The sequence below is a fragment of the Arachis duranensis genome, chromosome 5 (genome assembly GCF_000817695.3).
Source record: "Arachis duranensis cultivar V14167 chromosome 5, aradu.V14167.gnm2.J7QH, whole genome shotgun sequence".
NCBI lineage: Eukaryota > Viridiplantae > Streptophyta > Magnoliopsida > Fabales > Fabaceae > Arachis > Arachis duranensis.
The window spans coordinates 91721690-91746992 of record NC_029776.3 but is presented as its reverse complement, the minus strand read 5'-3'; the positions used below and the strand labels follow the sequence as shown (position 1 = coordinate 91746992).

Genomic DNA, 25303 nt, shown 5'->3' with positions numbered 1-25303 from the left:
TCATAAGAATATTAGCACTTACCTTTTTCATATTTATCCTTTTGCCAGTTCTATAATCACCTTGCAGCTTGTTGGCTACAGTTGGTTCCATTACAAGGCGCAATTGTTCAGCTAACTCCATAGACAATTTTGTTGTGCTAACCTCGTATCTCCTCCAAAGAGCAGTTGCGTCATGCTCACAACTAGGATCATCAGAAGCATCTTGACCTTTGCCCAAATCATTGTCATGCACAGAAAGTTGTCCTAATTTTTCTGTGTTTTCGCTTAAGTATGATTTCGGGAAAGAAACCAAATCTTCAGAGCGATTTTCAAGATCAATACGTTGACCGGTAACAGGTTTAAATGACCCCTCATCTGGCGTCTTCTCGATGTCTGGCATATTAATTTGCTCCCTTTTTTCAGTTTTGGGGAAAGACAAGGAGTTACTCAGAGAATTTATTTCTGATTTTTTCTTCTCAATCTGCATCGCTGCATCTTTTTCTCCAGCAAGACATTCTTTATCGGTGTCACCATCAACATTTTTGTCAACCTGCTCCATTGATGCAGGCCCCAAAGCCTGATCTGTCCCCTTTTCAAATTCTGAAACATAGCCATATTCATCTGCATTATCATCGTCCATTTCACCATGCTGCTCCATGTTATTTTCCTGAAGATCACCAGACACCCTAACCCTTTCCTTCCAGTGCTCAAGTGCATCCCCTACACTTCGATAAGGATTAGGTTGGTTTTCCTGAATAAATGAATGCTCATTCTGCGGAAGATGGGATTCAGATCGATTTTCATTGATTCCTCCAGTATTTGATGAATCTGACATCTTAATATCCATCTCAGACATACTATTAGAAGGAAAGCCTCCCAAGAGAGCAGGATTATCAATATTATGTTGGCTATTTGAAAATTCAGGTTCTGCTGTTATATTTTCAGAACTGGAAGTCTGCCGATCAACATTAGACTGTGATGACGATTTAGCAGTGAAAATTTGATCGTTTACCATACCAGAAGATTCAGATGTATCTTTCTTAGGATCCATGAGATCCATCTCAGTATTCTTTTGGCCCTGTCCAACATCTTCCTTTTCTGTGGTTGCATCAATTTCAGTATGAGCTTCTTCCATAATTTCATCAGGGAGGCCTGTCTCATCCCCCTGGTTCCCTTCTTGCATTTCATTCTCAGCTAACTCACCTTGTCCTTCAGGATCTCCCTCTTCCATGGGTTCTGCATCTTCCCCCATATCCAAATCCTCATCCATGTCAGAAGTTTGATTTAACTCATCAGGCATCAACCCAGTAGATTCAGAATATGCTGTTTTCTTGTCCATATTCAACTCTTCTACATTGTCTCCATCCCCAGTTTCATCTTGGCTCGCAGTTTCATCATTCTGAGCATTGCCTTCGTCATAATTACCATTGCCAGTTTCATCTGTGGCATCATCCTTAGCTCTCATCTCTTTAGTGCTTCCATCTTGATCCCTAACTGAAGGTCCAGATTCATATTTTTCATTTGAATCATTCGGAGTTTCATCTTCGTTCTTATCCCAGAATTTCTCATCAACTGCTTCACTATCTGGCCCAGTTGGCCCCATTTCAGATTCAAGTTCATCATTCTCACCATCAATATCTTCGTCATCCCCTGAGTCCTCACTTAGGCTTACTGCATCAGCTGTAAAATCCTGTTCCATCTCAATACCAGAATTATTGCTACTAGGGACATCCTTGGAGTCATTTAATTTTTCATTTTGCTGCGCCATCCAATACAAACAAGAAATATAGTTTAAAATTCCAAGTCCAACCAGAAAACCTCATCAAAACTTACGAAATAAGCAGGTTTGAGGTTGCTAACCTGGTCACGGGATCCCAGCAGCTGGTCTTCGTCATTAATCTGATCACTGACATCATTCAGTCCTACACCCTCCCCCATGCCAGTTCCATTAGCATCTTCAGATGATTTGAGGTTACCATCTTCATCCCGGTTTTCACTAGATACTCCAAAACCTTCCGAAAACAAAGATGCTAAAATAGTTGCAATCACATGAGTTGTAACTGAAACCTACAAGTTGGCATTCAATCAAATTATCAAATTTGGCGCTGGGAAAATGACAGTGAATTGATGACAAAGAAGATGAGATTTTCTATAATCAATCATTATAACAGAATACGGCAACTATAAAAACACAGTATTAAAAATAAGCTCTGGAATGAAAAAAAAAAAAAACTGTATGCTTATACATAAGATGAGATAAGAGATAATTAAGCTTACAGATCTGTGCATGTCTAAGAAATTTTCCATGAGCTCTTTACTGAAATTCAGCAATAGGTCCATGAGCATATGTAGATCTCTAAAGCTGGCTCCTACTTTGCAAGAATAGCTGTTGACTTTATTGTCAGCATGATTGACCAACTTCTCCTACAGAGACACACAAAAACCCATCATTGATTGATTTATCTAGCAAGAAACAGTACCGAGACAAAACCAAACTTACCCCAAAAGCAACTGTTTTGAAAATCTTATCACACAGCATGTCCAAGCTGAGATTTGCAACAAATGACTGAAATAGCAATTCCCCCGTACCAAGATTTACCATGGACTCTTCAACAGTAGGGATGTTGCTAGACAAACATATATTTTGGAAAACAGTTGCAATATGTTGATATGTAGACGCAAGGGCCTGATCGAAGTCAGCATTGAGCTCTTCACAGCTTTTTCCATCAGAGCTATGTTTAGCAGATGACTCTACAGGAATGGAACTTTCCATTTTCGCAATGGCTAACTCTTCCTCAATTAATTTTGCCTGAGAATTAAATGATTTTTCAACTGAGTTTCCCAATCAAATAATCAGGTTTTGAAAAGGTTGTACGAACAGATCATTACCTTCTCAATTATTTCTTGAAATTGATGAATCAAAATTTCTTTGACTTTGCACCTATCAGGATCATGCTCCCACAGTTCTAGAAGACGTGAGTTGAACACATTTAAAGCCTTGAAATTTTCGGTTAACAGCTGCTCCATATCTTGTGTAACAATGCAAATGTGTGTGGTTGAAGTCAATGCAGTGACAGCTTTCGTCCCCCCAATCAGGTAACGATCCAATGATTCCTGTATTATGTTTTGATATATACCACAGAAATAGGAATGATTAATAAAAAACTTTGCATGATTCACAACCTCAAGACTGATATCAATAGTCAATATAATATTCTTAGGAAGAAAAAAAATTTACAGTGAATGAACGCACTTACACAGCATCACACACGAACACGGCCTCTCACACACAAATCCTAGTAGCCGAGTCAGCAAGTTAGTTAAAATAACAGGACCTACTAGAGTAACCCAATCCCCATGCCCAATCTTCCTGGTGTATCCTCAGCTGTCCCCCTATTCTTCCTCACTCTAACTTGGTATGTGTATATATGCAGTTTATTAACATAAGGGTAGGTCTCTAACACGTTTACATAAATGCAATGAAATAGAAACTAGCGCAAATTCAATGCAATTTAGAAACAAAATCATCAGCAGAACCTTTGATTTGCAGAACGACGGTAAAAATTCGTCAATATAAGCAATCATCTGACTGGCTGAAGAACATGCTCTTTCACAAGTGCGTAAATGGCTATGCTCTAATGTCCTTAACAAAAGCATTTGCTCATGTGACACAGCACATAGACTATCAAATAATTGCTGCAGGAAGAGAAAAGAACATCAGAAGCACTGCAGTCAATAAGAAATATCAAAATAAAGAAGAAATGAGGACACTTACTTTTTGTTGCCACAGGCATTTATAAGTGGCAAACTGATTTGGAATAATAGAACACATATCAACAGTACTGTTATCAGCATCCAAGGAGACTTTAAACAAATTTGCCAGAGTATAAACACATTCTCTTAAACATTTCAATTGCTTGCCAAAATCACTGGCAGAAGCCAGTTGATTCTTTTGTATTCCAATGAGTTGATTGAGAAAAGAATTGGACCTATCAACCTGCAGAAATCATTCACACCTTAGACATATAAAATGGCAATGGTAAATGTATTCATAAGCTTGACAGCGATGACAGAGTGGGTCACTAATATTAAATAGTTCAGTTGTCATTACACAGTATGGTTCAGTTGAGGTTGAGGTTGAGGGTAAGGAAATGGAGGTGGTGTTGACAGTGGGTGTGGGTGTGGGTGAGTGTGGGGTGGACGAAGATGAAGAGATAATGATGTTGATGGAGGTGGGGTTGGCTGCTGGCCGGAGATAAGGAAGATGAGAGTGAAGTTGAGGATGATGACTATGGTGTATTGAAACTGACTTTGCCCATCAAAAAATTCAACAAAAAGGTAATATTGAAACTTATTTCAAGTGTTAGAAATAAAATTAAATATTAGGGGTATTTTTGAAACTTTTTTGAAAAACTTTAGAAATATAAAGTATACGTGATATATATATGTGAAAAACATTTCCAGAAAGTATATGTTGAAAATCTTTAAAAATAAAAGTGAAAAAGAAAAGAAAAACTAATCACCAATAAATAAATTATCATAAATTTAGTGAGCCATAGGAGTGCCAATATGAAGAGAGAGATTCCACCTGTTCAAGAGTTATATCTTTATGAGGATTAAGGCATATCTGCTGCAAAAAAAGCACAGAGATAACACTTCTGAAATAATGTTCACTAGCTGTCTTCCATTCTATAAGCATGCTTTCTTCCGGGACATTCTTATCTTCAATTTTAGCAGCATCTTCTGATGTTATAAGAGGTAGCTTACTATTTGTTAATAGTAAATGATCCACGTTCCCAAAAATTTCAAGAAACCACCAAGATTTATGCTGATCCTATATGTATAAAAATAATAAGGGAATCAAAGGGGGGAAGTTAGAATTTTTTCTAAAAAGAAAAAATTAAAGACATAATATAAACTTTCATGGGAACTAAATAGTAAGTTTCCCACCTCCTCATATGCAGACTTGTGTCGTGACAACCCACTGCTCTCTAAAAGCTTAAGTAGATCGGACAAAGCTCTTCTCTTTCCACGACTCTTTTTTTCTTTGTTCCAAATATCACCACAGTGAACAGCTGTGTCATATATGTTTTCGATCATATTCCACATGTCTTTCCATCCCTGCAAGTGAAGTTTATGCTGGGAGACACCACAAGCTCTGAATACGCTTCCAATATCTGCACAAATTGCAAGGTCATAAAAAAATATGGACAAGAAACAAACCAAAATTTTTATTTTTATTTTTTAAAAAAAAAAGAATGAAGTCAATGAACCACAAGTTTGAGTTCTAATTATCTCTTAATAAGAAATAAGGAAAAAGATTTCCATTGAATTAGTATGGTTCTATGTTGCATGAGTACCAGAACACTAGATTACCGGAATATGTATCTAGCACACTGTAGTACAGGATATGAAATGAGCGAAATGTACCATCATATGTTGTTGACGAAAATTGCACATTTCTCTTAAGCTGTAAATTCTGCAAAGCTTTATCCAATTTTTCACCACATTTCTCAAACCACAGTGATCTACATCAGAGAAAACATGTTAACAACTTAAAGATTAGAAATATAAAGTGTACAACTTATATTGGATGTCAACTAACCTGTTTTCACCACTGAACAATGTCAAATCAACTGCACCACTGAGCAAGCCCTTATTTATAACATCATAAATAAGCTTGTGCCCACGAAAAGATTGAGCTTTGGCTCCTCTTTGTGCAGCTTCTTGGTTGAGGAATAACAACACTGGCTCTTGCAGAACATCCTTCATGAGAAAGGAAAGAAGACAAAATATATAAGGCAGGAAGAATAAAATGCAGCGCTGGAAAATAGACAGCTGGATGAGGAGAGAAGTTTGCACAAAAGAATGAGCCGAGAAGGAAAAATACATGGATACTTGTGTTCATTGCCTAACTTCATAATGGATTTATGGATTTAACACGATTCTAATGTTTGGTCTCCTTCAAGGGCCCTAACTTGTTTTATATACTTTATGATGGTTTCTTATAACAGAAAAAATCGTAATTTAAGGGAAGTTGATTATACCAGGGGAAAAAAGTGAAAGGAAAAGATGTTGGTTGCACAGAAAAATTAGCTCTAATACCAAAAAGAGATGAGCGAATCTGGAGAACTAGAAAATATGAGTGAATATGAGATATTGTTATTTTGACTGAGAAACACTGATACAGCAGAATATATAGTAGAATAAATGGGGGCAGATTGGTCCTGTCACTCACTACTGCAGTTACAGGTCTATTATTGACAGTTGTTGCTAACAACCAACTGCTGATTGTAGTTAGTAACTGCTATAATAGACTACACATCTTCTACACCTCATTATGGAGAAGAAATGCCTCTGATTTAGGCTCCTTTCATAAGTGTTGCCAATCAAGAAAAACAGTGTTCATTACTACTATTACTTGTGTATTTTATTTCCCAGGTTATTGTTAGTGGGAGTGGGAGAGAGGCCAAGCATTATCCAAGTTCAGTGTTTCAACAAAAAGGTTCACCAGGTAGACTAAAAAGTATTAATACGCAATCATATGATGTATTACAAGCAACACCTAACTTTTTTTCTTTAAGAATTTTCACAAAGTAGAATATTTCAACGAATAGAGAGGTAAAGTTAGTTGATTATTTGCTTACATCAAAAGTGTCCACATATAATGCTGAACCAGAGAAAGATAAGGTAAGAAATTAAAAGAATAAAAAATAACAAAGACTGATGCATTAATTATCAAAATGTTATTTAGAGATTCAAGGATCACATACAGTATACTTCTGCATAAGCTTCTTCAGCTTTTGCCGGCTCTTCTTCAACTTCTCAATGGATGCATAACTCTTACTATCATCCCATCGGCATAGTTTTACCAATTCTTTTAGTTCAGTCTCAATTTCTTTCTTACTGGCATCAATGTACTTCAATACACTGCAATAAGTGTCATAATTCAATGTTCATAGATTCCCAAGGTTGAAAAAGTAAAAGACACAAAATTGAATGCAGAGCAAGAATAAGGAACTCACATTGGTAAGAACTGCACATAAAAACCAAATATATTGTATAAGTATCCCAACTGCTTAATTCGAAAAGACCTGTCGTTATCATTAACAATTAACAAAGAGAATATTAGAAAAATGGGTTATAACTTATAATTTCAAATAAAACTTGCTTGACAAATATTACACATTTATGCTAACTATTAACATCTAATGGCATAAGAACCGTTGAATTTTGTTGAGGGAGAGAAAGTGACACAATAATATCTATTGTCCTCCATAATGGTTTTCCTTATTCTTGGGCATTAGGAGACAAAGCAACAGCTAGAACTACAAACAAATCATACCTGGAATCATATTCTAGGCACACACTTGTATGGTTTTGTTTAAGGAAAGCAAAAAGAAGCTGGAGACGTTTCCCAAATTCACCAATGCTGGATGTTTGAATGAAGTCTTCCAGGCTGCAATACAGTAAATCAATTGAACAGGTTCAAAGATAAAACAAAAAAATAAAGGATGACAAACTTTAAATGGAACAACAGAATAAGCTTTTGTTTCGAACATGCCTCTGGACAATGGATTGTGCACATGGAGAACTGGTCTGAAGAATCGAATACAGAGGAAACCATAACTGCAACAAAAGCAAGTTAAAAAGAAAATAAGATATAGTATATAAGAAAAAATCAGGATATTCATAAGAACAACAAAAGTAACAACGATAAAAGAAAAAGGTTTTGCTGGCTCATCATTATAAAGAACTGTAACTACAATATAATTTAAAGATCATTCTTATCCAAACAACCAAAAGTTGCCAAAACCCTTCTCTAGATCAATTGGCGCAGGTCTCACTAGTTGCCTCTCACAATTCTGTTTTTCTCCTTACTTTATGGAAGTTACAAACTATTTAAGAAGTTACCATCTTTCGTAGTACAAAATTTAATTACAACCAGCAATATAAGGGACTGGATATATGCCAGGATATTGACAGAATATCTGCCAGTATATCAGCAGAATATTTACTCATTCAAATAACAAATTCTGTTAAATTGTGCACTGTAATTCTGGGTTTGAAGAAAATAAGAAGCTAAAGTAATATTGGTTTTAGAAGAGAGTCTGTGACAGCAGAAGAATTTGAGAGCTCAATGAGGATACCATCGCTCTGCTACCATATTAAGATTCATGGTTACTCAGCAGAAATATTAGAGCGACTAGACTTGAGAGAGAGAGCGAGATAATATATTACTTGCATTAATGCACCATCTAAACTACTAACCATTATCTAACAATAATTCAACAAAGCCCAAAAGAGGAACTTGCATGAAGAAACATGTTAGATAATAAAACAATTAGGATGTGTTTGGATTAGTGTTTTGACTATGAAAAGTACGTTCAAGTTTCTTGAACGCTTGAATATTTCATTTGGCTATTTTTTTTATTCCAGAACGCAGATATGATTCTCACTCTCAACCCACGTTTATGAGAAGTTATAAAAGTTGTAGCTTATGCGTTGCGTTCATTCTTACGTTTACCTATTTTATCAATTCTACCCTTTATTCTTTTCTTCAAAGAGGCACAAATAACAATTCATCTTAGGAATTATTAATCCCACTAAGAAGGATAAATTAAATAAAAAACTAACCATAAAAAAATAACAAAATTATAAGTAATGAAAAATTATAGTCCAAAATAGTATCAAATAAAAGAGTACTACTATAAAAAAATATGGATTTTATTTTTTTCAGTTTTGTAAAATTTGTCAGCGTAATTCTTGCATACTGTTTATTATTGTAATTCTTTTAAAATATGAATGATTGATCTTATTAGAAAGGACAAATTAAATAAAAATTTAACTATAAGTAATAATAAAATCATAATTAGTAGAAAATTACAATTCAAAATAGTACTAAAAACAAGAATACTGAAAGTACTAAAAGAATACGATGCCAAAAAGGGTATTGAAAAAAAAAACTAAAACTAAAATTCTTATGTATATACCTTAAAAAATGATAGAATAAACGAAACAAGTTATTCTTTTAACCATAATATCAATTAATGATCTTATTAGGTAAGCAAATTAAACAAAAATAACCATAGATAATAACAGTGAAAAATTATAGTGTATAACAAAAGAGTACTAAAAAAATACTATATAAAAAATATACTAAAAAAACTAAAAAATTATAAAAAAATTAAACATGTTTGAAAGGATAATATTATAATGTAATATCATGTCTATTTTAGTAATCATCTATTTAAATGTGATTTTAACTATCATTATCCAAACAATATTCATTCTATCAAAATTAACTTTGTAGAGTTGCCAAACATAAATCATGTTACTACAAACTCACTCCTATCCAAAATCAATTCTGTAAAATCAAGTTCATTCAAATTTCAGTTTGATAAACGTCAATTCGAACACACACTTCATGTACCTTTATCTGAAATGTTAACATTTTCAAAGAGATGTTTCATGATACAAGATAATCAAGGAGAGAGTATATTTAGCCAAAAAAAAATTCTCTTACTTAAGTGTACAATTAATTAACATTAACAAACCTGAAAGCTATCGTGAAACAAAAACAATATCAAAATAAATAGGAAATGGTAAATACTTTGCCAGCATGTCAGGGATCATATCTAGCCCATTTATGCTGAAGGTAAAAAAAAAAAAAAAGTGAACTTCCACTTACTTTGCCAGCATTATGCTCATATCCATGCATCACCTCATCAAGCAAACCAGGCCAAGAGCCCAGTTCTATCTTTTGCCATGACGACAATAGATCATAAATATTATTCAATTTGTCTACAAGCAAGTTAAACCAGAAAAATTAGTAATATTAGGGAGTACACAATGGATAAACAAAACTTGAAAGAAGATTCATACCTGGGAAGGGGAACTTTGAACCACGTTCTTGCATAAGTTGAGCCTTGTGCAGTAGAAACTGCAATCCTGAGAAGGCCTGAAGTAGGGAAAAAGGATATAGCTTAGACAACACAATATATTATAAAAAAAAAATTAAGAAAGTGTACCCATGGCATACAACTCAACTAAGCTTCATGAGGCTTGTTAGAATATCTGTGAATAAATGAGTTAGCATATTATAGTATTATAGGAACCCTTAGGATACGGTAGTTAATTGTGTGTATCCTGCAATTATGTATAGATTCCCTTTTCAAGCTACATAAATTAGTCTCTGTTGTTCAACTAAAACAAATGGAATTCTTATGTCTCGCTCCTTCTCTCACATTCAACAAGGCTAAAAACAACATTCTAATTCAAAAGAGAACATTGAATTAAAACTTTCCAGAGAATAAACTTCTGAACAAAAAAGGATAGCAGATACACAAGAACGCTTGAATTGGGTTAAAAAGTTACAGTTAGATTGGATTTGAAAAACTTGAAATCATATTCAATACAAGAAAAGTACCTACAAACAATTACTATTAGAGAGCAGTAATAAATAATAACCATATTACATTATACATAGGAATTTTTCCAAGTCAACTGTTACGTTTTCTGCATAAAAACAATCTGTAAGGAACGTTGCGGTCTAACCAGTCATGATTACTACCTTTGCTAACGGGATATTCGAAGGAAGAGACAAGAGCATGTCAATTACGTCTGAAATTTTCTGGAGATCATTATGATTTTCCCACTCATTTAGCACGGATAGGATCTCCCGATGGAGAGGTGCAAGTACTTTCAACATATTTGCCATCTCTGGAGCATTTGGATCCTAGTACCGAGAATAACAAAAAGGATATACATGTCATCATGCAACTACAGAAACATCAAGGGGAAAGAAACACATCTTAAAGTAACATCAGCCACACCTTGTAAAAATTGTATCTGGTGTCAGATTTGTGAGATGAAATAAACTTCCTCTGATAGTCTAAACAGAGATAAAGTAAGTGCTCTGGCATCAGTTTAACATCTAATCTGGGCAAAATTGAAGAATGGATTCCTGAAAGCAGTTGGAAACAGATACATGAGCTAGGCTCAGAAACAAAAGTTGCAAACATTAACAAAAACAGTGATTACTACCTTTCATTAAATCAATTCCCAAAGAATATGAGTCACTGAAGGAATGCAACCAATCTTCATTAGAAACCTTGAAAGATCCCGACTGAACCAAACGCAAACATTGTTAAACACAACAAATAAATCAAGTTTGCCAATCCAAGCAAAGGAGACAGAAAGTAGAGACAAACTCACAGTCTGGACAAGATCACTAGATCCAAATAACTGGTTGTGAATGAGAACCACATTGCTAACAATAGACTCTTCCAGTTCCTTCCATTCTTCATCCAATATTTCACATTCCATTGACTGTTCCGTCTGATTCAAAGAATAAATTTCATTTCAAATATACATGTAGAATCAACTAATCAACTAGAAAAGGATATTTAGAGTTCGAAAACACCTGCATTTGAGTCAAAGGGTTTTTCCTCAGAAGAAACTAACCAACTAAACAAATAATAAAGGATATCAAGAGTTGAAAGCATTACTGTATCATTGGGTTTTTCCTCGGAAGAAAATTGTTCCCATTCTGAAAAGGTTTCAGTTGCACTTAATTTTGCAAGAATTGGCATGTCAACTTCAATAACACTCTCGATTTGGAAAGCTCGAGGTTTAAACTTGTATTGCTGAGATTCATAATCACTTTTGGACTTAGCATGAACTTTCATACCCATCCAAAGGGTTGCAAACTCATCAAATATCTTGTGCAAGAGCTGATGCAAAAGATATTTGTTAAAGAAAGGACTTGTAGAATTCCATACAAATGAATCAGCAGAAGTTTAAACTACAGTGAAGATACTGACCATATAAGTTTTAACATCCATTACTTTTGCATGTGCTATGGAATGTGCAAGCTGAACAAGAATGTTCTGATAGACAGAAGCTCGATATTGCAATGAAGATACCTATTTTACTTACTCCAGTTACAAACGGATGAACAAAAATAAATTGATTCTATTGATTAAACAATCGAGAAAGTTATTTTACATAACTCAATCCATTGGTATGTACCTTCATATTAGCAGCAATGCCACTGGAGAGAGACATAAGCCTTTCCATTAAAGCAATATCAAGCGAGTAAAATCCTTTACCAAAATCAAGTGTGTATGATAGATGCATGTCATGTCTAATGTCATTCCTAAGAGAGATAAACTTGCGTGAAGTTGCATGCGGGAAGCGCATAATTGTGTATAGTATTTCCTGCAATATTCAAAGCTCACCATGTCAGTTGTCAAAAACCAAAACCCCTCAAAACAAATTGCTAAAAAAAGGTAGAAACAAACAACAAAAACAAAATACCATATCCAGGATGATGTTTTCAAGCCCAAGTCTAGCAAGATATTCTTTTTCCAAGCTACTTGACAGAATCAGTGACAATCCGAATTTCATCTCATACACAGCAACTTGAATTGGTTGAATAATATCATTAAAACAAACGTATTCATCCGTCAACCGATCAATGAAACGTGTTGCTGTTTCCTGGAATTCAAAATTGGCAGCTAATGTAAAACTAAAATAAATGAAATGAAAGTTGTTACATGTAAGAATTGGAAAAACAGGAAGCATGTGTCTTTTACAGGCAATACATCTTGGTCTAGGCCTCCTACATCTGTCTCACAACGGCATGTCATCATTTCTTTGTTTTATTCCAAATTCATGCATGCTTCTCGTATCAAATTTGAATAATACGTGCATCCGAGACCAACTGTCTCCACTTCTTAGTTCTTACCAATACCTACCTTGCTTGTCAAGCTGTCATTGAGGAAAATCCATGACAAACAATTTTCATGAATCCTTCAATTTCTTGGAAATTTTATTGTTCACAAGCATACTGAGAACCATTTCATCTGTCCACCTTTTATAGCATGTTATTCTTGTCCTATTTATCACATCACAATGGGTTCTAACATATTGTCCCATTTTGATAGAATTTTCTCACCTCAAAATAAATAGGACTTGAGAACCATTATTTTCCAATGTTCTTACTCAGAATTTTTTAATTTCAGATGATAAGAAGAAAATATGCATTGGTTGTTCTAATCACAAATAAAAATTTTCTGTTATTTGAGTTACATATAGAATAACAATAAATAGTAGTAATTCAAATTTGTTCAACCAACAAGACATGCCTAAGTAGTTATACCTGCCAGTTCCGAGCCCGATCAGCAACCTGTTGAAATTCCTTTACTTTAATACTGCTTTTCAAATCTTCCAACAAAGCAAGTTGTTTTAGAAACTCATTACATTCATTCATTAACCTCTTGTATTTCCATGGTTCAGGGCGGAAGACAATCTAAGTATAAAACAACAATGATCAATGTTGGTTGCTTCACAGAAAATGTCGACAAAAAGATACAAGCAGAAATAAAGATGCAAAATAATTTCATCATCGAACCTCATTAAACACAGGAGGTTTTGAAGAGAGAGAGAGAGAGAGAGAGAGAGAGAGAACAGCTTGGAAAAAAATATTGAAACAAGAAAAATACAATGCCAGGTAAATTGCAGTAGTACCCATAAAAACGGAACAAACGCACGAAACAAATGAAATTGTTTAAATAAGTTCTCAACTTGGTAGACCAAATCAGCCCCTTGAAGATTTTTATAATAAATTTGTTTCGTTTTAGTGTATATAAGATATCAATTAAAGAACAAAATTGAAGTGCAAGACTATATTTCATGTCAAATAATGAAAAACCAAATTGATGTTCAAAGACACAAATGTTCAAAGAATAACTTGATATCATGTATATTCCCAACTAAATTATTAAGGCTATTGGTACACCCTGAAATTTTAAAGGGGCAAAAGTTAAGGGAGAAACTAACTAGTTATTAATGACCAAAAAAGAAAAAATCCCTTTCAACTTGTTCGGTAAAAAGCCGAAACAAAATAAAAGTAAAACCACCATGAACAAGTCACCACTGCACATAGCTAGTAATGCTACCACCATCAATCTGATTCAACTACTCCACCTTGAACAACGCCATCCCACTACCATTAATCAAGCCCCAATACCACCACCCCTGTCAATCAGTGTCATTGGCACCACCATCAAGTGCCAGAAACACTACCACAAGCACCATGAAGGTCGGCATTACTGCCACTTGAAGATCAGCACCATAGCCGCCACTTGAAGATCAGCACCATGACTGTCGTCGAGTTGCCACCATAAACAACACTACATCCTCCTGTAGTGCAATGCTAGATGACCGTCGGGCAAATAAGCATACAAGTTTGATGGCATTGGCTACACAAAGATGGGCGAACTACAACCCAATGGTTATCAAATACAAGTGATGGGTGAAGGAGAGAATCAGTTAGCAGAGCAATGTCAAGAATAGTATGCATAGGAAGTAAAGGACTTCTATGATTTCAACATAATTGGGAGGAAAAATACCATAATGTGGATTATGGGGACATTTGACCTGAAAGGAGATGAAAATTTTATGCCAATAAAATTGACCCTGGTTTATTATTGATAACCCAAGCATGGATATCAGAATTAGATATGTACCAATCTCTTAATCAAAACAAAAATCTTGATACCACAATGCTGAAAGACAGTAATTATATTCACATCATTCAAAGCTTAAAATTTTGGATGGAATAAATTTGGAAAGTAGAAACAAAATTGAAATAATTTAGAAACCTTTCTTTGAAGCTTCATATGTTCTGCTTGAAGCTTTTCTAGCCTTTCTGCCTTCCTTTTATCAGCTTCTCTTGTGAAAAACTGTCCTGATAAATACCCACATTCTTTCCGCACCTGAAAGAAAACAATAATTATAACCCAATTCACCCAGAAGACAAATAGATTAAGTACATAGGAGTATAAATCATAAAATAACAAACAAACAAGAACGATTAGCTTCTACAAAGTGAAGAAGACAATCTTGATCAAATTAGTTGACTCTAGTACCTGAATTTCAAGTTCAAGTGATGATACCATTTCTTCAATATGAGAATACTTGCAAGAGTACTTAACGGCAGGATCAACATTATAGCTGCTAAGCAGCAGATGAATGCGTAATCCTCCAATATGTACCCATGCACAACCAATGCTATAACTGAAATCTGAGACACAAAAATAGCTCAAGTTAAATATACATGAGAGATTCAAAGAAAAAAAAAAGATAGTTAACAGATACTAGACTATGTCAAAGTAATAGATTCAAAATACAACATAATATCGAATTATATGCTTAAGAATTATATTTTCTTCCTGCATATATATATATATAAGCACAAATAATTACCATCAGAATTAGACTGAAGATACAGCTCACTAAGCAGCGGAACAATGATTTTGGGCACTGAGTTTTTCAATCTATGGTGGCTTGAAGAAGCAATGAGAGTGCTCACCAAATTGATTCCTTCTTCCTACATTCATTCAAGGGAATGAGGTATATAACATAAGCTTGGACTCCGAGCATCAACAATTCAAAAAACCATACAGAACCACCACACAACATTATACAAATAAAGAGCAACATGAAGCAGAAAATGCATCAATAACACATTTCAAGTTGAGTTCCTCATTCTGTCCTAAATTTATTTCATCATCACAACAAGGTCATCCTTATTCATAGTCCCAGATGTAATGAAAACATAGTTGCTATCTGCTAGAGATACACCATCTAATTACAAAAGCTAAAGTACAGGATTATTTCAGTTAACATCAAATGAAACTTTTTACCTCATTTTAAAAGGCTAGTTTTATAAGTAGTAGAGCAAAATATTGAGGAGCTAGAACATTAAATAATAAGCCTACTAGAACTAACAGCATTTTAGAGTCAATTTTCGCAATCTTCTGGTAAATACTGGGAACTTGTGCATACATATTTATAATAAAGGAAAAAGACGCTATAAATGACCCAAAAATGAATAAATAGAAAAGACTACATATCCCAGTCCGACAGCATTCGATCATTTTAGAAAACCAGTATTCTATAACCTGTTGTCCTATTCTATCATATACGTGAAAGAAGAAATTGAATTATACAATGCTCAACTTAATATCAATCATTATACTAGCTAATGTTGCATTCAAATATATCTCCAAATATTCACTCTGAAAAGTATAATCCATGCTGCCAATTGACAGAATCAGTTTGAAGATAAATTTATCTGTACATTGGTGTTCCTAGATTTTCCAACTTCAATTTGCTACATATATCAGTACATCCAATGAGCACTATATAATAAAGGTAATAAAGCATCAGCCAATCAATTCCAACCAAATTCAAAAAAAACATCAGCTATCATACTCGTTCAACTGTAATGCCATTATTAAAAAATAAAAAGATAAAATACTGACAAAAAGCATAATAAATAAAATAAACATACCGTGACTGCATTATTCTCTAAAGAACAGAAACTAGACTTGATTCCTTCGAACTGATCCACATCAAAAGATTTCTTGTGCGCATAGACAATCTACGTTTAAGCAAACCCATAAATTCATGAACTTTTCAAGCTATTCATGAATTTAAGAAATAATAACGTAAGGCATAAATCACTGCAGAATTGAGGAAAGCAAAACCTGTTGAAGAAGAGCACGGGCCGCTAATAAAAGAAAGCTGGATAGATCAGGTCCATGACAAGAGCAACGCCACAAATTAGACATTGTAACTCTAAACTTATGACATTGCACTGGAAGTTCCTTGATAGCACGAGTGTTTTTCCTGAATCATGATCCCCAAGAAATTATTTTTAAAAAAACGAATTCAGTAGAAAAAATAAACAGCTTTATGTGCTTATTTGGCATTATAAGGAGTTCAGAAACTTTTAATATCCATGCTAGGTATTGAACAACTCATGAGTCTGAACCTAAAAGCTTAGATATCCAGGAAATGAAATAATATAGTGTTTCAGCATCAGTAGAGATATCCAGAGTTGAATTACTCATGAGTCCAAACCTCTCACATTAGGTGGTATGGGCATGCTTTGAGAAGATTAAAAAAAGCATCAAGTCATGAGGGGGGACAAGATGGCAGCTAGCTGAATGAGTTTTGGGTAGAGGGAGACACAAGGAGACACTATAGAACTTATCCAAAAGAGATATAAAAATAATAGGCTACGTATAGACATAATCAAAGATAGCCACATAATGGCATTATTTGATCTATATAGCTAACTCCATCAAGCAGTGTAAGGCTCTACTGTTGTTAATCCTTGTCATGAAACTATTTGTCCCAAAAGATTAAAGCTTATCAGAATAGGCACATGAACTATTGTATCTCTAATGCGCCCCCTTATTGTAAGAGCCTTTTTTACTCTTTATTTTCCTTATACTGGAATTCATTCTATCCTTGGCTGAAAACCAACTTGTCTGAAGACAAAACAGCTATGATCAACAACTTCAACCACTATATACTCTTAGTGCTCTAATTGGATGTCAAACTGAGGAGTGCCCATAGTATACTCTTGCAACTCTAGTTGATTGTGAAATTGTTCCTTTGGGCGGGAAACCAAGGCATCTTTCCCTTTGAGAACACGGTGCTGGAGATTCTTCTTATCTTCTAATTTTGATAACCTAAAGGGGATGTTTCTCATCCTTATCTTTTTGATATAAAATTCTATTCAAAAAAAAAATATGATTGCTTCAACTATTTGGGTGCTTTGGAAAAAAGTTTTCATTTGATGATTGACTTGTGCTCTAGGAAGGAAGACGGTCTGAATCTATATGATTTTGGTGTTTTAAAGACTTAAACAGTTTTTCCTGAAAACTAATATATAACCTCTCATTTTAGCCCCATAAAATTAATTTCTCAAGGATTTACTACATTAGAATATCTGCTTTCCTCAAATTTAAAGTAATGATCTCCTGTGAGCTTCTGAGAGGAGTATATAACAATGAACAATGCACCTTTAAGTCACCTTTCTCTCATTTTCATCATTTATTCTCATTACATAATAATCCTATCTGAAATTTCGACAATGTGCAAAACTTTAATTATTCTAAGAATGCAAACTTTTCTTCTGCAACCAAAAAGATAGGTCTGCTCAAGATTCGAGACAACAAAACAAAGCCAAAATTTGAAATATAAAAATATATTATAAAAAGGTCAAGAATCATCCTCCTATCTTTCAAACTCTATGGTGCATAAACTGTACTCACGTGATATGGAAAACAGTTGATGCATTGACGGGCTGCACGAGTATGGGGGGTATAGCAACACTGCTTACATCAAAACCTTCAACCTTTGAGAAATTCTGCGTAAAACCGTATATCATGAGTGGTAAAAAAAATTGCATATCAAGCAGGACAACTTACAGAAACAATGTACGCTTGCACATACCTTAATGAAGTCAGGAAAGCATATCCACAATGATTCATGCCACGTAAACCACATCTCTAGAATAAAGCTTGCAATCTTCTTAATCCCTGCAACATTCCCCCCATACCCCAAGGGATGTAGAAGAGGGTTAAATGCCATAATGAGAAAGTGGATAATATGAAACAAGCAGCAGTTTTGCACGAACCTGCATCCACCGAGGTCCATTCACTCAGGATCCACAATATCTTTCTTTGGGGAGAAAACATTTGTGGAGGGATTGATGATAAACGCAATGAAAACTTTAATGCATTGTCCAGATTGATTGTAAGATAGTCCATAATCTAACAGGTAGCCAAATTTGCCAAGTCAATAAAACAGACAACAAATGAAGCCCCAACAGAGAGAGGAAATAAAAATAAAAATAGTGATCATATTACTCGGTCTGCCCCTTTGAAATCATCCCAGTGAATTGAGGTGAGCTCCTGTAGCAACTCCATATCCCAGAATAAACTGGTATAATCCAGTGGTGGAAATGTATCCTGCAAACTCTCAAATCCTGACATTTGACACAACATTTCGGGAGTAAATGAACAACAAGAAGCAGAACTTTCTACAACAGATGAAGAGTCTCTGTGTCCTGTATTCATCTGCAACTTCTTTTTTTCATGTTCAAACCTTCTTAACAGCATCTGTAGAGCAAAAATGAGTGAGAACTACAAGAGAAAAACAAAGGTGCATCATCGTTATCATCATGACCTCATTGAGAACATGAAAAGCACAAACCTGATACATCTCCTCCAACTGCTTAACAATTTGCAGATCATCACCATCATGACCCCATTTCTCCATTATAAATGGTGACATTGAAACAGCTGTAATTAATAAAGAAGAGAACATTTGAAGATATCCATTTACAAATAAACAAGTGTGCAATAAATCAGGCATGAACATAACTAACACTTCTACACCAGCAAACAGGTAGTACCAAAAACATCCATCATGTTATTTCAATATGTACGCTCCTGAGTATACCTTGCAAACCCAATAGACCAATTACTCAAAACAAAGCCAACACTTTCTACATGGAGAGAAACCACAACAGAGATGCGAAATAATTTTAAACCAAAGAATTAAAGCTACATCATGATTGAGAGGGAAAAATATGTTACAGTACGAAGCCAAAAACAATTTTACACTTCCAAATTCATCATAGAACAAGAACAAACCATTCAGTATATTTTGAGTCATATGTATCACTGTATTTGTCAATATAAGTTCAGATGATAAACAAAAGAGACAGTAACCCAATTGGACTAAATGGCCCATAAATATCATTGTCTCTATTATAATTCATATAGCATTCTCAGTTTCTCACACAAAAGAAGAACAAAATGTACAAAATCAGTCATACAATGAAATAAATATACAAAACTCAATAAAGCAGGGAAAGGAAACCAGGTAGCCAACCATATACCTTCCATCACACCAAAGCGAAGATCTTGATCAAATGATGCAACAACATCAAGGAGATGTCCTGATTCTACAAAAATTAAATAACAAAACATCAATTACAAAGGTTAGAACTTTTCGCTAGAACTACTCCAGTTAAAGAACAATGAACCACTAAACCAGTTTTGATGTTTTCAAGATCAAGAGGGCTTGAATAACAAATAAAGAAACCAATAACCTACTGCAGTCATCAAATTATTCAAATACCAAAGATATCGCAATCAAGAGTATTTTTACAGCAATACTCCTACAGATATAGACAAAAAGTGAAATATTGCAAACCTTGATTAGCAGATGCTGTCTTTCGTGGCCAAAACCTTTCAACAAAGTTTAAAAGTTGTTGTTGTTTATCATGTAAAGCAGAGGAAGAGGGCAAAAACGGGTGACCACCATAAATCCACAGCAAGGATTTTTCCGGAAAAGAATACCCCTCCAAATTTTTGCTCTCCATCTATTGAATGTTATTAAAAAAATTAATTGTCTAAAAAAATACAGAAAATAATACATATATTTATCATGTTCTCTGCTTATCTTACCAGAAAATTCTCTACCACTTCTGGACAGATCTTCATTAGTTTTCCAGCATCTTTCACCAAAGAATGCCAAGAAATTAGCAATAGATCAAACTTTGAAGAAATCAGGTGTTGCCAAAATAGCACATGATCCTCAATAAGGTTAGTGTAGGACTGTATTAAATAATCAAATGTTGAACACTCAATTAGCTTAGGACTTGAAGTAACAAGTTTATTAAGGAACTCATCTTCCAATACATGAAGAGATTTCAAAAGTGGAACAAAGAACCTAGCTCCATCAGTAAAACTATGCTCGCTCTCAGAATATTGCTGCTGCAAAGTTAACCTTAATGGATCAATGCAGCGAATGGCATTACAGATATAGTTAATTTGGCTATTCGATGCAACCAAATCAACTAAATCAAATGACAACATAGGAATTGACTGCAAACCAAAATCAAGTGGGTCACAGCATGCAATGTATTTCCAAATTGGATGCTCCATCATTTTCTTCATCAACTTAATAAAGTCATGGAAGAACTGACAGAAGGGCTGCAACTGAGAACCAAACCAATTAAACCAGAGCAGATAATACTTAAAGTCATTTTCAGTTGCCTGCTCAAATGTCCAGCTGGCAGCAAAGGATAGCATTTTATTTGTCATCTCCAAGTCAATTTCAGTTTCCTTTTCATATTCTGCAAAAACGACTTTGGAAGACTTTGGAAACATAATTTCTTGCAATGTCTTTATATCTACAAAATAGTGGTTCCAACAGGCAAGAGAAGTTTGCGGAGAAGTTGTTGAGTACTTTTTCCGAGCAATTTGATATTGTTGTGCAGCAAACTGCCTACCAAGAAACTCCAGATACATGCAATCTTGTTTAGTGCACGCTTCTCTTGAGTAGCATGTATAATCCACTAACCTCAATGGCACTTGCCATCCACCGGGTAAACCTAAAGGAAAGTCTGGATAACAGCCATATCCACACAAATTACTTTCGGATAAAAACGCTGTTTTTGCGAAATTTATTATTTTCTCTCCTTTAACATCACCAAATGAGGAGATATATGTGTGTTCCCAACTTATTTGCAGACTCCAAATGAGATGACAGCCATTCATAAGAAGTTGCTGAAAAAGATGAATCCAATGCGACAGCTCAAGATAGGTTATGCGAACATTAATCTCTGAACCTTCTTTCTTAGCATAAATGTGGGCTCTTGCCATGTAGTCAACGATTGGAGCAACAGGGATACCAGACAAAACAAGAAATCTCTTCACATCTTTGAGTTCTTCATTCTCACAGTTGTATCCAACTGTATCATTCAATGCCCAATAAGGCTGCATCATAAATATTTCAACACCCCTATTTCGCATTGCCCGAGAAACTTCACCGTAGTGGGGATTCACCGTGAGAAACAGGCGGAAATTTGGGTGTGGATGGACAACATAGGGGTTCCCATCAACAATTCCACGCTCATTGACCACAATTGAGCCACTAGGTTCCACCAAAGAGTTAATTCTATCAAGAACCTGGAAACCAAATAAAAAATGCAAAATACCGAATTAGATACATACATACTCAAAATTTACTGGAATGTGATTTCAGTTACATTAGCTAAAAATAAAAACAAAACAGTCATCAAAACAAGGAAATATTACAATCAATACACTATAAATTTAAGCTTCTTGGGGATAAAACAAAATGTAGGAAGACTAAAGATGTGACATTTCATGAGGAACCAGTTGTATCTGACACACTTTCAGTATCTGTAGAAAAACAATCAGATCAAGGGAGAGAGAAAATCATAGATTGACAAGCATTATATACCACACAAGTAAACAACGAAATCTATGCAGACATAATATGTTTAAAAAGCATGCATGATGCATTCAATAATGTCATTAATAATATCACTATTAAATATTGACATCACATACCGTAGGGTTGCATAGATTTGCATTGTCCAAGACAATCCATTCACCTCTCTCTATAGCCTTTATCAATAATCCAGTAACCCATTCAAACTTGGTAGAAATCAATCTTTTCTGATCATCTGCTTTCAGCTTCAAAATTGTCTTCAATACCAAATCTAGATCCTTGGTAGAATAGGATACAGGAAGAGGATTATTTTCTAAATTCAACTTAAGCTGTTCAATTATCTCAGCAAGCAAACTAAGAGAACAAACAACTTGCTTCCAGTTTTCGAAATAATTTGAAGCAGAAGCAGCCAAGCTGTCAAAGTTCAAGCTGGACAAGAAAGTAGTCCATCTTCTACATAAATCTCTGTGCCTAAAAATTAATTCCTTTGAAGCCTCCAATTGCAAATTGCTGTACTCATTAAAAAAGTGCCCAACTTGAACAACAATACAGTGAAAATTACGTAGGGCATCATATTGTTCAAAAGATCCAAGCAATTCAGAGATATCAGTTGCAGATGAAAGATTTATTTCATTAAGTACATTGCTTGTGAGATTAGCAAGTAATCTTATCAATGAAGTTTTCCCCGAGCTTGAGGGGCCAATCAAGATGCATAACCATTGGCGCTCTACACACTGAGCAATAGCTTCCAAACTTTGACAAATTTCCGGAAGTATAAGAAGCTTACTTTTGTTGGGCACAGATAACTGGACTTGACTCCTCTTAACAGTAGCATTCCCCACAATTAAATGACTTGAATCAAGCTTAACATGAGGATATGGATTTATAAACGGCGTCACCCCAAATACCTCAGTGAAAAGCCTTAAAACTTCCTTGCGGTCAGCTGGAGAACGCATTCTCTGAATATAGACAATGTTCAAGAAAGAATATTCTCCCATCTTCTTGGGTGACCCTAAATTAAGTACAAGGAAATATTAAGATAAAAGATGAGAATGACCATCAGTGGGATAAAGAAACAAATCTATCACACAGGGAAACATAAGTATCAAAATGGTATTAAAGGAAAAAGAAATGTTGGACCTTCAATTATTTCACAAGATCGAAAAACATCACGCAGATTAAACTCCCATGGAAGACCATCCTTAGCAAACTTATGATGCAACATGGTCTCTTCATGCATCCTTTGATTGAATAATATTAACTTTGAGAGTAAAGGTGTGGGGATAGTTGGATATTTTGATTCACAAATTGACAGATAGTCATCCTCAACTAACTGGTCTACATATACCTGTCATCAAATGCAAAATTCAACTGATAAACTTGCAAATCAAGAACAAAAGAAAAAACTTATCTGACAACTACAGTTTGGACAAGATGCGAGAAAACAGGACATACACAAGAAATAGAACATTAATACGAACCAGAGGTTAAATAGTATCCCTCTTTGTTTTACATGCTTCGAATTATACCAGCATACCTTGGTGAAACGATTTAGAAATGATCTTGGAAGGCTTTTCCGGCCACCACCTTGATGTGATGGATTTTGACAGGCAAAAACTCTAAACGATGGTGGACATTTATAGGTATTTCCTAGCTCTGGTATAAATACCTCAGCTCGGTGATCCAAAATAGCATTTAAACCCTGATTAAAAAAACTGTTAAAACCCATAAGAGAGAGAGAGAGAGAGAGAGAGAGAGAGAGAGACCATTAATTCCCAAAGAAGCATAGAAAAAGAAAAACAAAGAATGAACAGTTATGGTGGAAACAATGCACTACTATGGTTATAAATTGTGTTAAGAATGAAGAACAACGAGGTCCAAATAGATATTAAAACTGATCAGGAATTTACCTCTAAAACAGGTTGTGGAGCAAGATTAAGCTCGTCTAGCAAAACCCAACAGCCTTCCCTGAGGGCCTGCATCAACAAAAAAGACAAGAAGATAAATACACGTAACACGTCAAAGCTGGTGATGAATGTTAGATCATGTTAATTTTTATGGCAAAAAGTTTAACCTGCAATAGTATCCCATCGGACCAGGAAAACATCCTGCCTTCATCACTTTCCACTGGTAAATCAGATCCTAATAGATCCATCATATCAGTCTGCAGCAGAAAAGCACATCACCATCATCATAACACATAAGTGAAAATTATCCCATCACAGAAAACAGGAAGAACCATAGATCACAGTAAAGTAGGAACGCACAAAAAAAGACTAATTACTCACCTGTTCAGATAGGTTTATCCGTACCACTCTGTTCCCAGAACATTTCCCCAAAGCCATGATTAAACTTGTCTTACCAACACCAGGACTACCTTCCAGTAGAACTGCAAACCAGAAGTCAATTAAAACAGAAACATGCAATTGTTTGGATGACAAGATTCAGAAAATGAAAACTAATGCATTAGATACATAATTATTGTTCAGTTTTATGAATATTTATTTAACCCTAGAAGTCCCACATCCGGAAGTCCTCAATAAGAACTTGTGTTTTGAAGGCTATCTATAGGGCCTTGGCTGTGATGTTGAAGTATTATCTTCTAAATATCAAAAGTCACTTTTTATCTTTAAGACCGACTCTCTTATTGAATCCCAGTGAAAGTGCCTAAGTTTAATAGTTTTTTTCCATGTTCTGTTTTGCTGTACTATTTCCACATCAGTAACATACCATACTATTTCTACATCAGTAACATACCAGGCTTTGAAAGCTGCATCGCACGCAAAACTCTAAAGGCATTTTTGCGGGTAGTTGGTGCCTTGAAATCAAAATAGCCATCCTCACAATGGCCAGAACCTAGAAGCATAACCAGATAAGTCACAGAATAATCCAAAAAAAGCAATCTGATCGGTACTTGGTAGTACTGGGGGGAGGGGGGGATTGGTAACGGTAAAAGACTACAAAAGGATAAAAAAGAATTCTTCAACATTCTTCAAAAAAAAAAAGAAAACACATCTAAAATATATATGTTCTTTCTGAAAATTCTAAATAACCAAACTTTCAAACTAAAGGAACCAGGTTAGATAACTTTTGTACAATATAGGGGGCTGGCCATACAGACCTAATTGAAATTTTATATACACTACAGAGACTCGATTACAAACTTTCAAACAACAGCAACCTTAAT

At 34.8% G+C, this 25303-nt stretch overlaps 1 protein-coding gene across 1 annotated transcript in view; it reads right to left on the bottom strand.

Moving 5' to 3' along the window:
• LOC107490412 (midasin) overlaps positions 1 to 25303 on the bottom strand; it is a 41469-nt gene that overhangs the window by 1548 nt on the left and 14618 nt on the right. The window contains exons 27-72 of the mRNA XM_016111193.3: positions 24874 to 24972; positions 24405 to 24505; positions 24191 to 24280; positions 24027 to 24092; positions 23654 to 23818; positions 23257 to 23464; positions 22236 to 23128; positions 20322 to 21827; positions 20068 to 20236; positions 19751 to 19816; positions 19060 to 19148; positions 18714 to 18965; positions 18482 to 18617; positions 18298 to 18383; positions 18117 to 18211; positions 16539 to 16680; positions 16343 to 16432; positions 15253 to 15376; positions 14916 to 15070; positions 14649 to 14762; positions 13145 to 13294; positions 12301 to 12480; positions 12013 to 12201; positions 11805 to 11906; positions 11490 to 11714; positions 11197 to 11319; positions 11026 to 11107; positions 10815 to 10945; positions 10553 to 10717; positions 9865 to 9940; positions 9671 to 9783; positions 7544 to 7608; positions 7325 to 7438; positions 7005 to 7073; positions 6753 to 6909; positions 5585 to 5745; positions 5410 to 5507; positions 4930 to 5156; positions 4568 to 4813; positions 3755 to 3976; positions 3517 to 3675; positions 2869 to 3093; positions 2480 to 2788; positions 2257 to 2403; positions 1840 to 2046; positions 23 to 1738 (exon numbers count right to left, since the gene is read on the bottom strand). Of these exons, the coding sequence (XP_015966679.1) occupies positions 23 to 1738; positions 1840 to 2046; positions 2257 to 2403; positions 2480 to 2788; positions 2869 to 3093; positions 3517 to 3675; positions 3755 to 3976; positions 4568 to 4813; positions 4930 to 5156; positions 5410 to 5507; positions 5585 to 5745; positions 6753 to 6909; positions 7005 to 7073; positions 7325 to 7438; positions 7544 to 7608; positions 9671 to 9783; positions 9865 to 9940; positions 10553 to 10717; positions 10815 to 10945; positions 11026 to 11107; positions 11197 to 11319; positions 11490 to 11714; positions 11805 to 11906; positions 12013 to 12201; positions 12301 to 12480; positions 13145 to 13294; positions 14649 to 14762; positions 14916 to 15070; positions 15253 to 15376; positions 16343 to 16432; positions 16539 to 16680; positions 18117 to 18211; positions 18298 to 18383; positions 18482 to 18617; positions 18714 to 18965; positions 19060 to 19148; positions 19751 to 19816; positions 20068 to 20236; positions 20322 to 21827; positions 22236 to 23128; positions 23257 to 23464; positions 23654 to 23818; positions 24027 to 24092; positions 24191 to 24280; positions 24405 to 24505; positions 24874 to 24972 (10304 nt within the window). The remainder of the gene's footprint in view (positions 1 to 22; positions 1739 to 1839; positions 2047 to 2256; positions 2404 to 2479; positions 2789 to 2868; positions 3094 to 3516; positions 3676 to 3754; positions 3977 to 4567; positions 4814 to 4929; positions 5157 to 5409; positions 5508 to 5584; positions 5746 to 6752; positions 6910 to 7004; positions 7074 to 7324; positions 7439 to 7543; positions 7609 to 9670; positions 9784 to 9864; positions 9941 to 10552; positions 10718 to 10814; positions 10946 to 11025; positions 11108 to 11196; positions 11320 to 11489; positions 11715 to 11804; positions 11907 to 12012; positions 12202 to 12300; positions 12481 to 13144; positions 13295 to 14648; positions 14763 to 14915; positions 15071 to 15252; positions 15377 to 16342; positions 16433 to 16538; positions 16681 to 18116; positions 18212 to 18297; positions 18384 to 18481; positions 18618 to 18713; positions 18966 to 19059; positions 19149 to 19750; positions 19817 to 20067; positions 20237 to 20321; positions 21828 to 22235; positions 23129 to 23256; positions 23465 to 23653; positions 23819 to 24026; positions 24093 to 24190; positions 24281 to 24404; positions 24506 to 24873; positions 24973 to 25303) is intronic.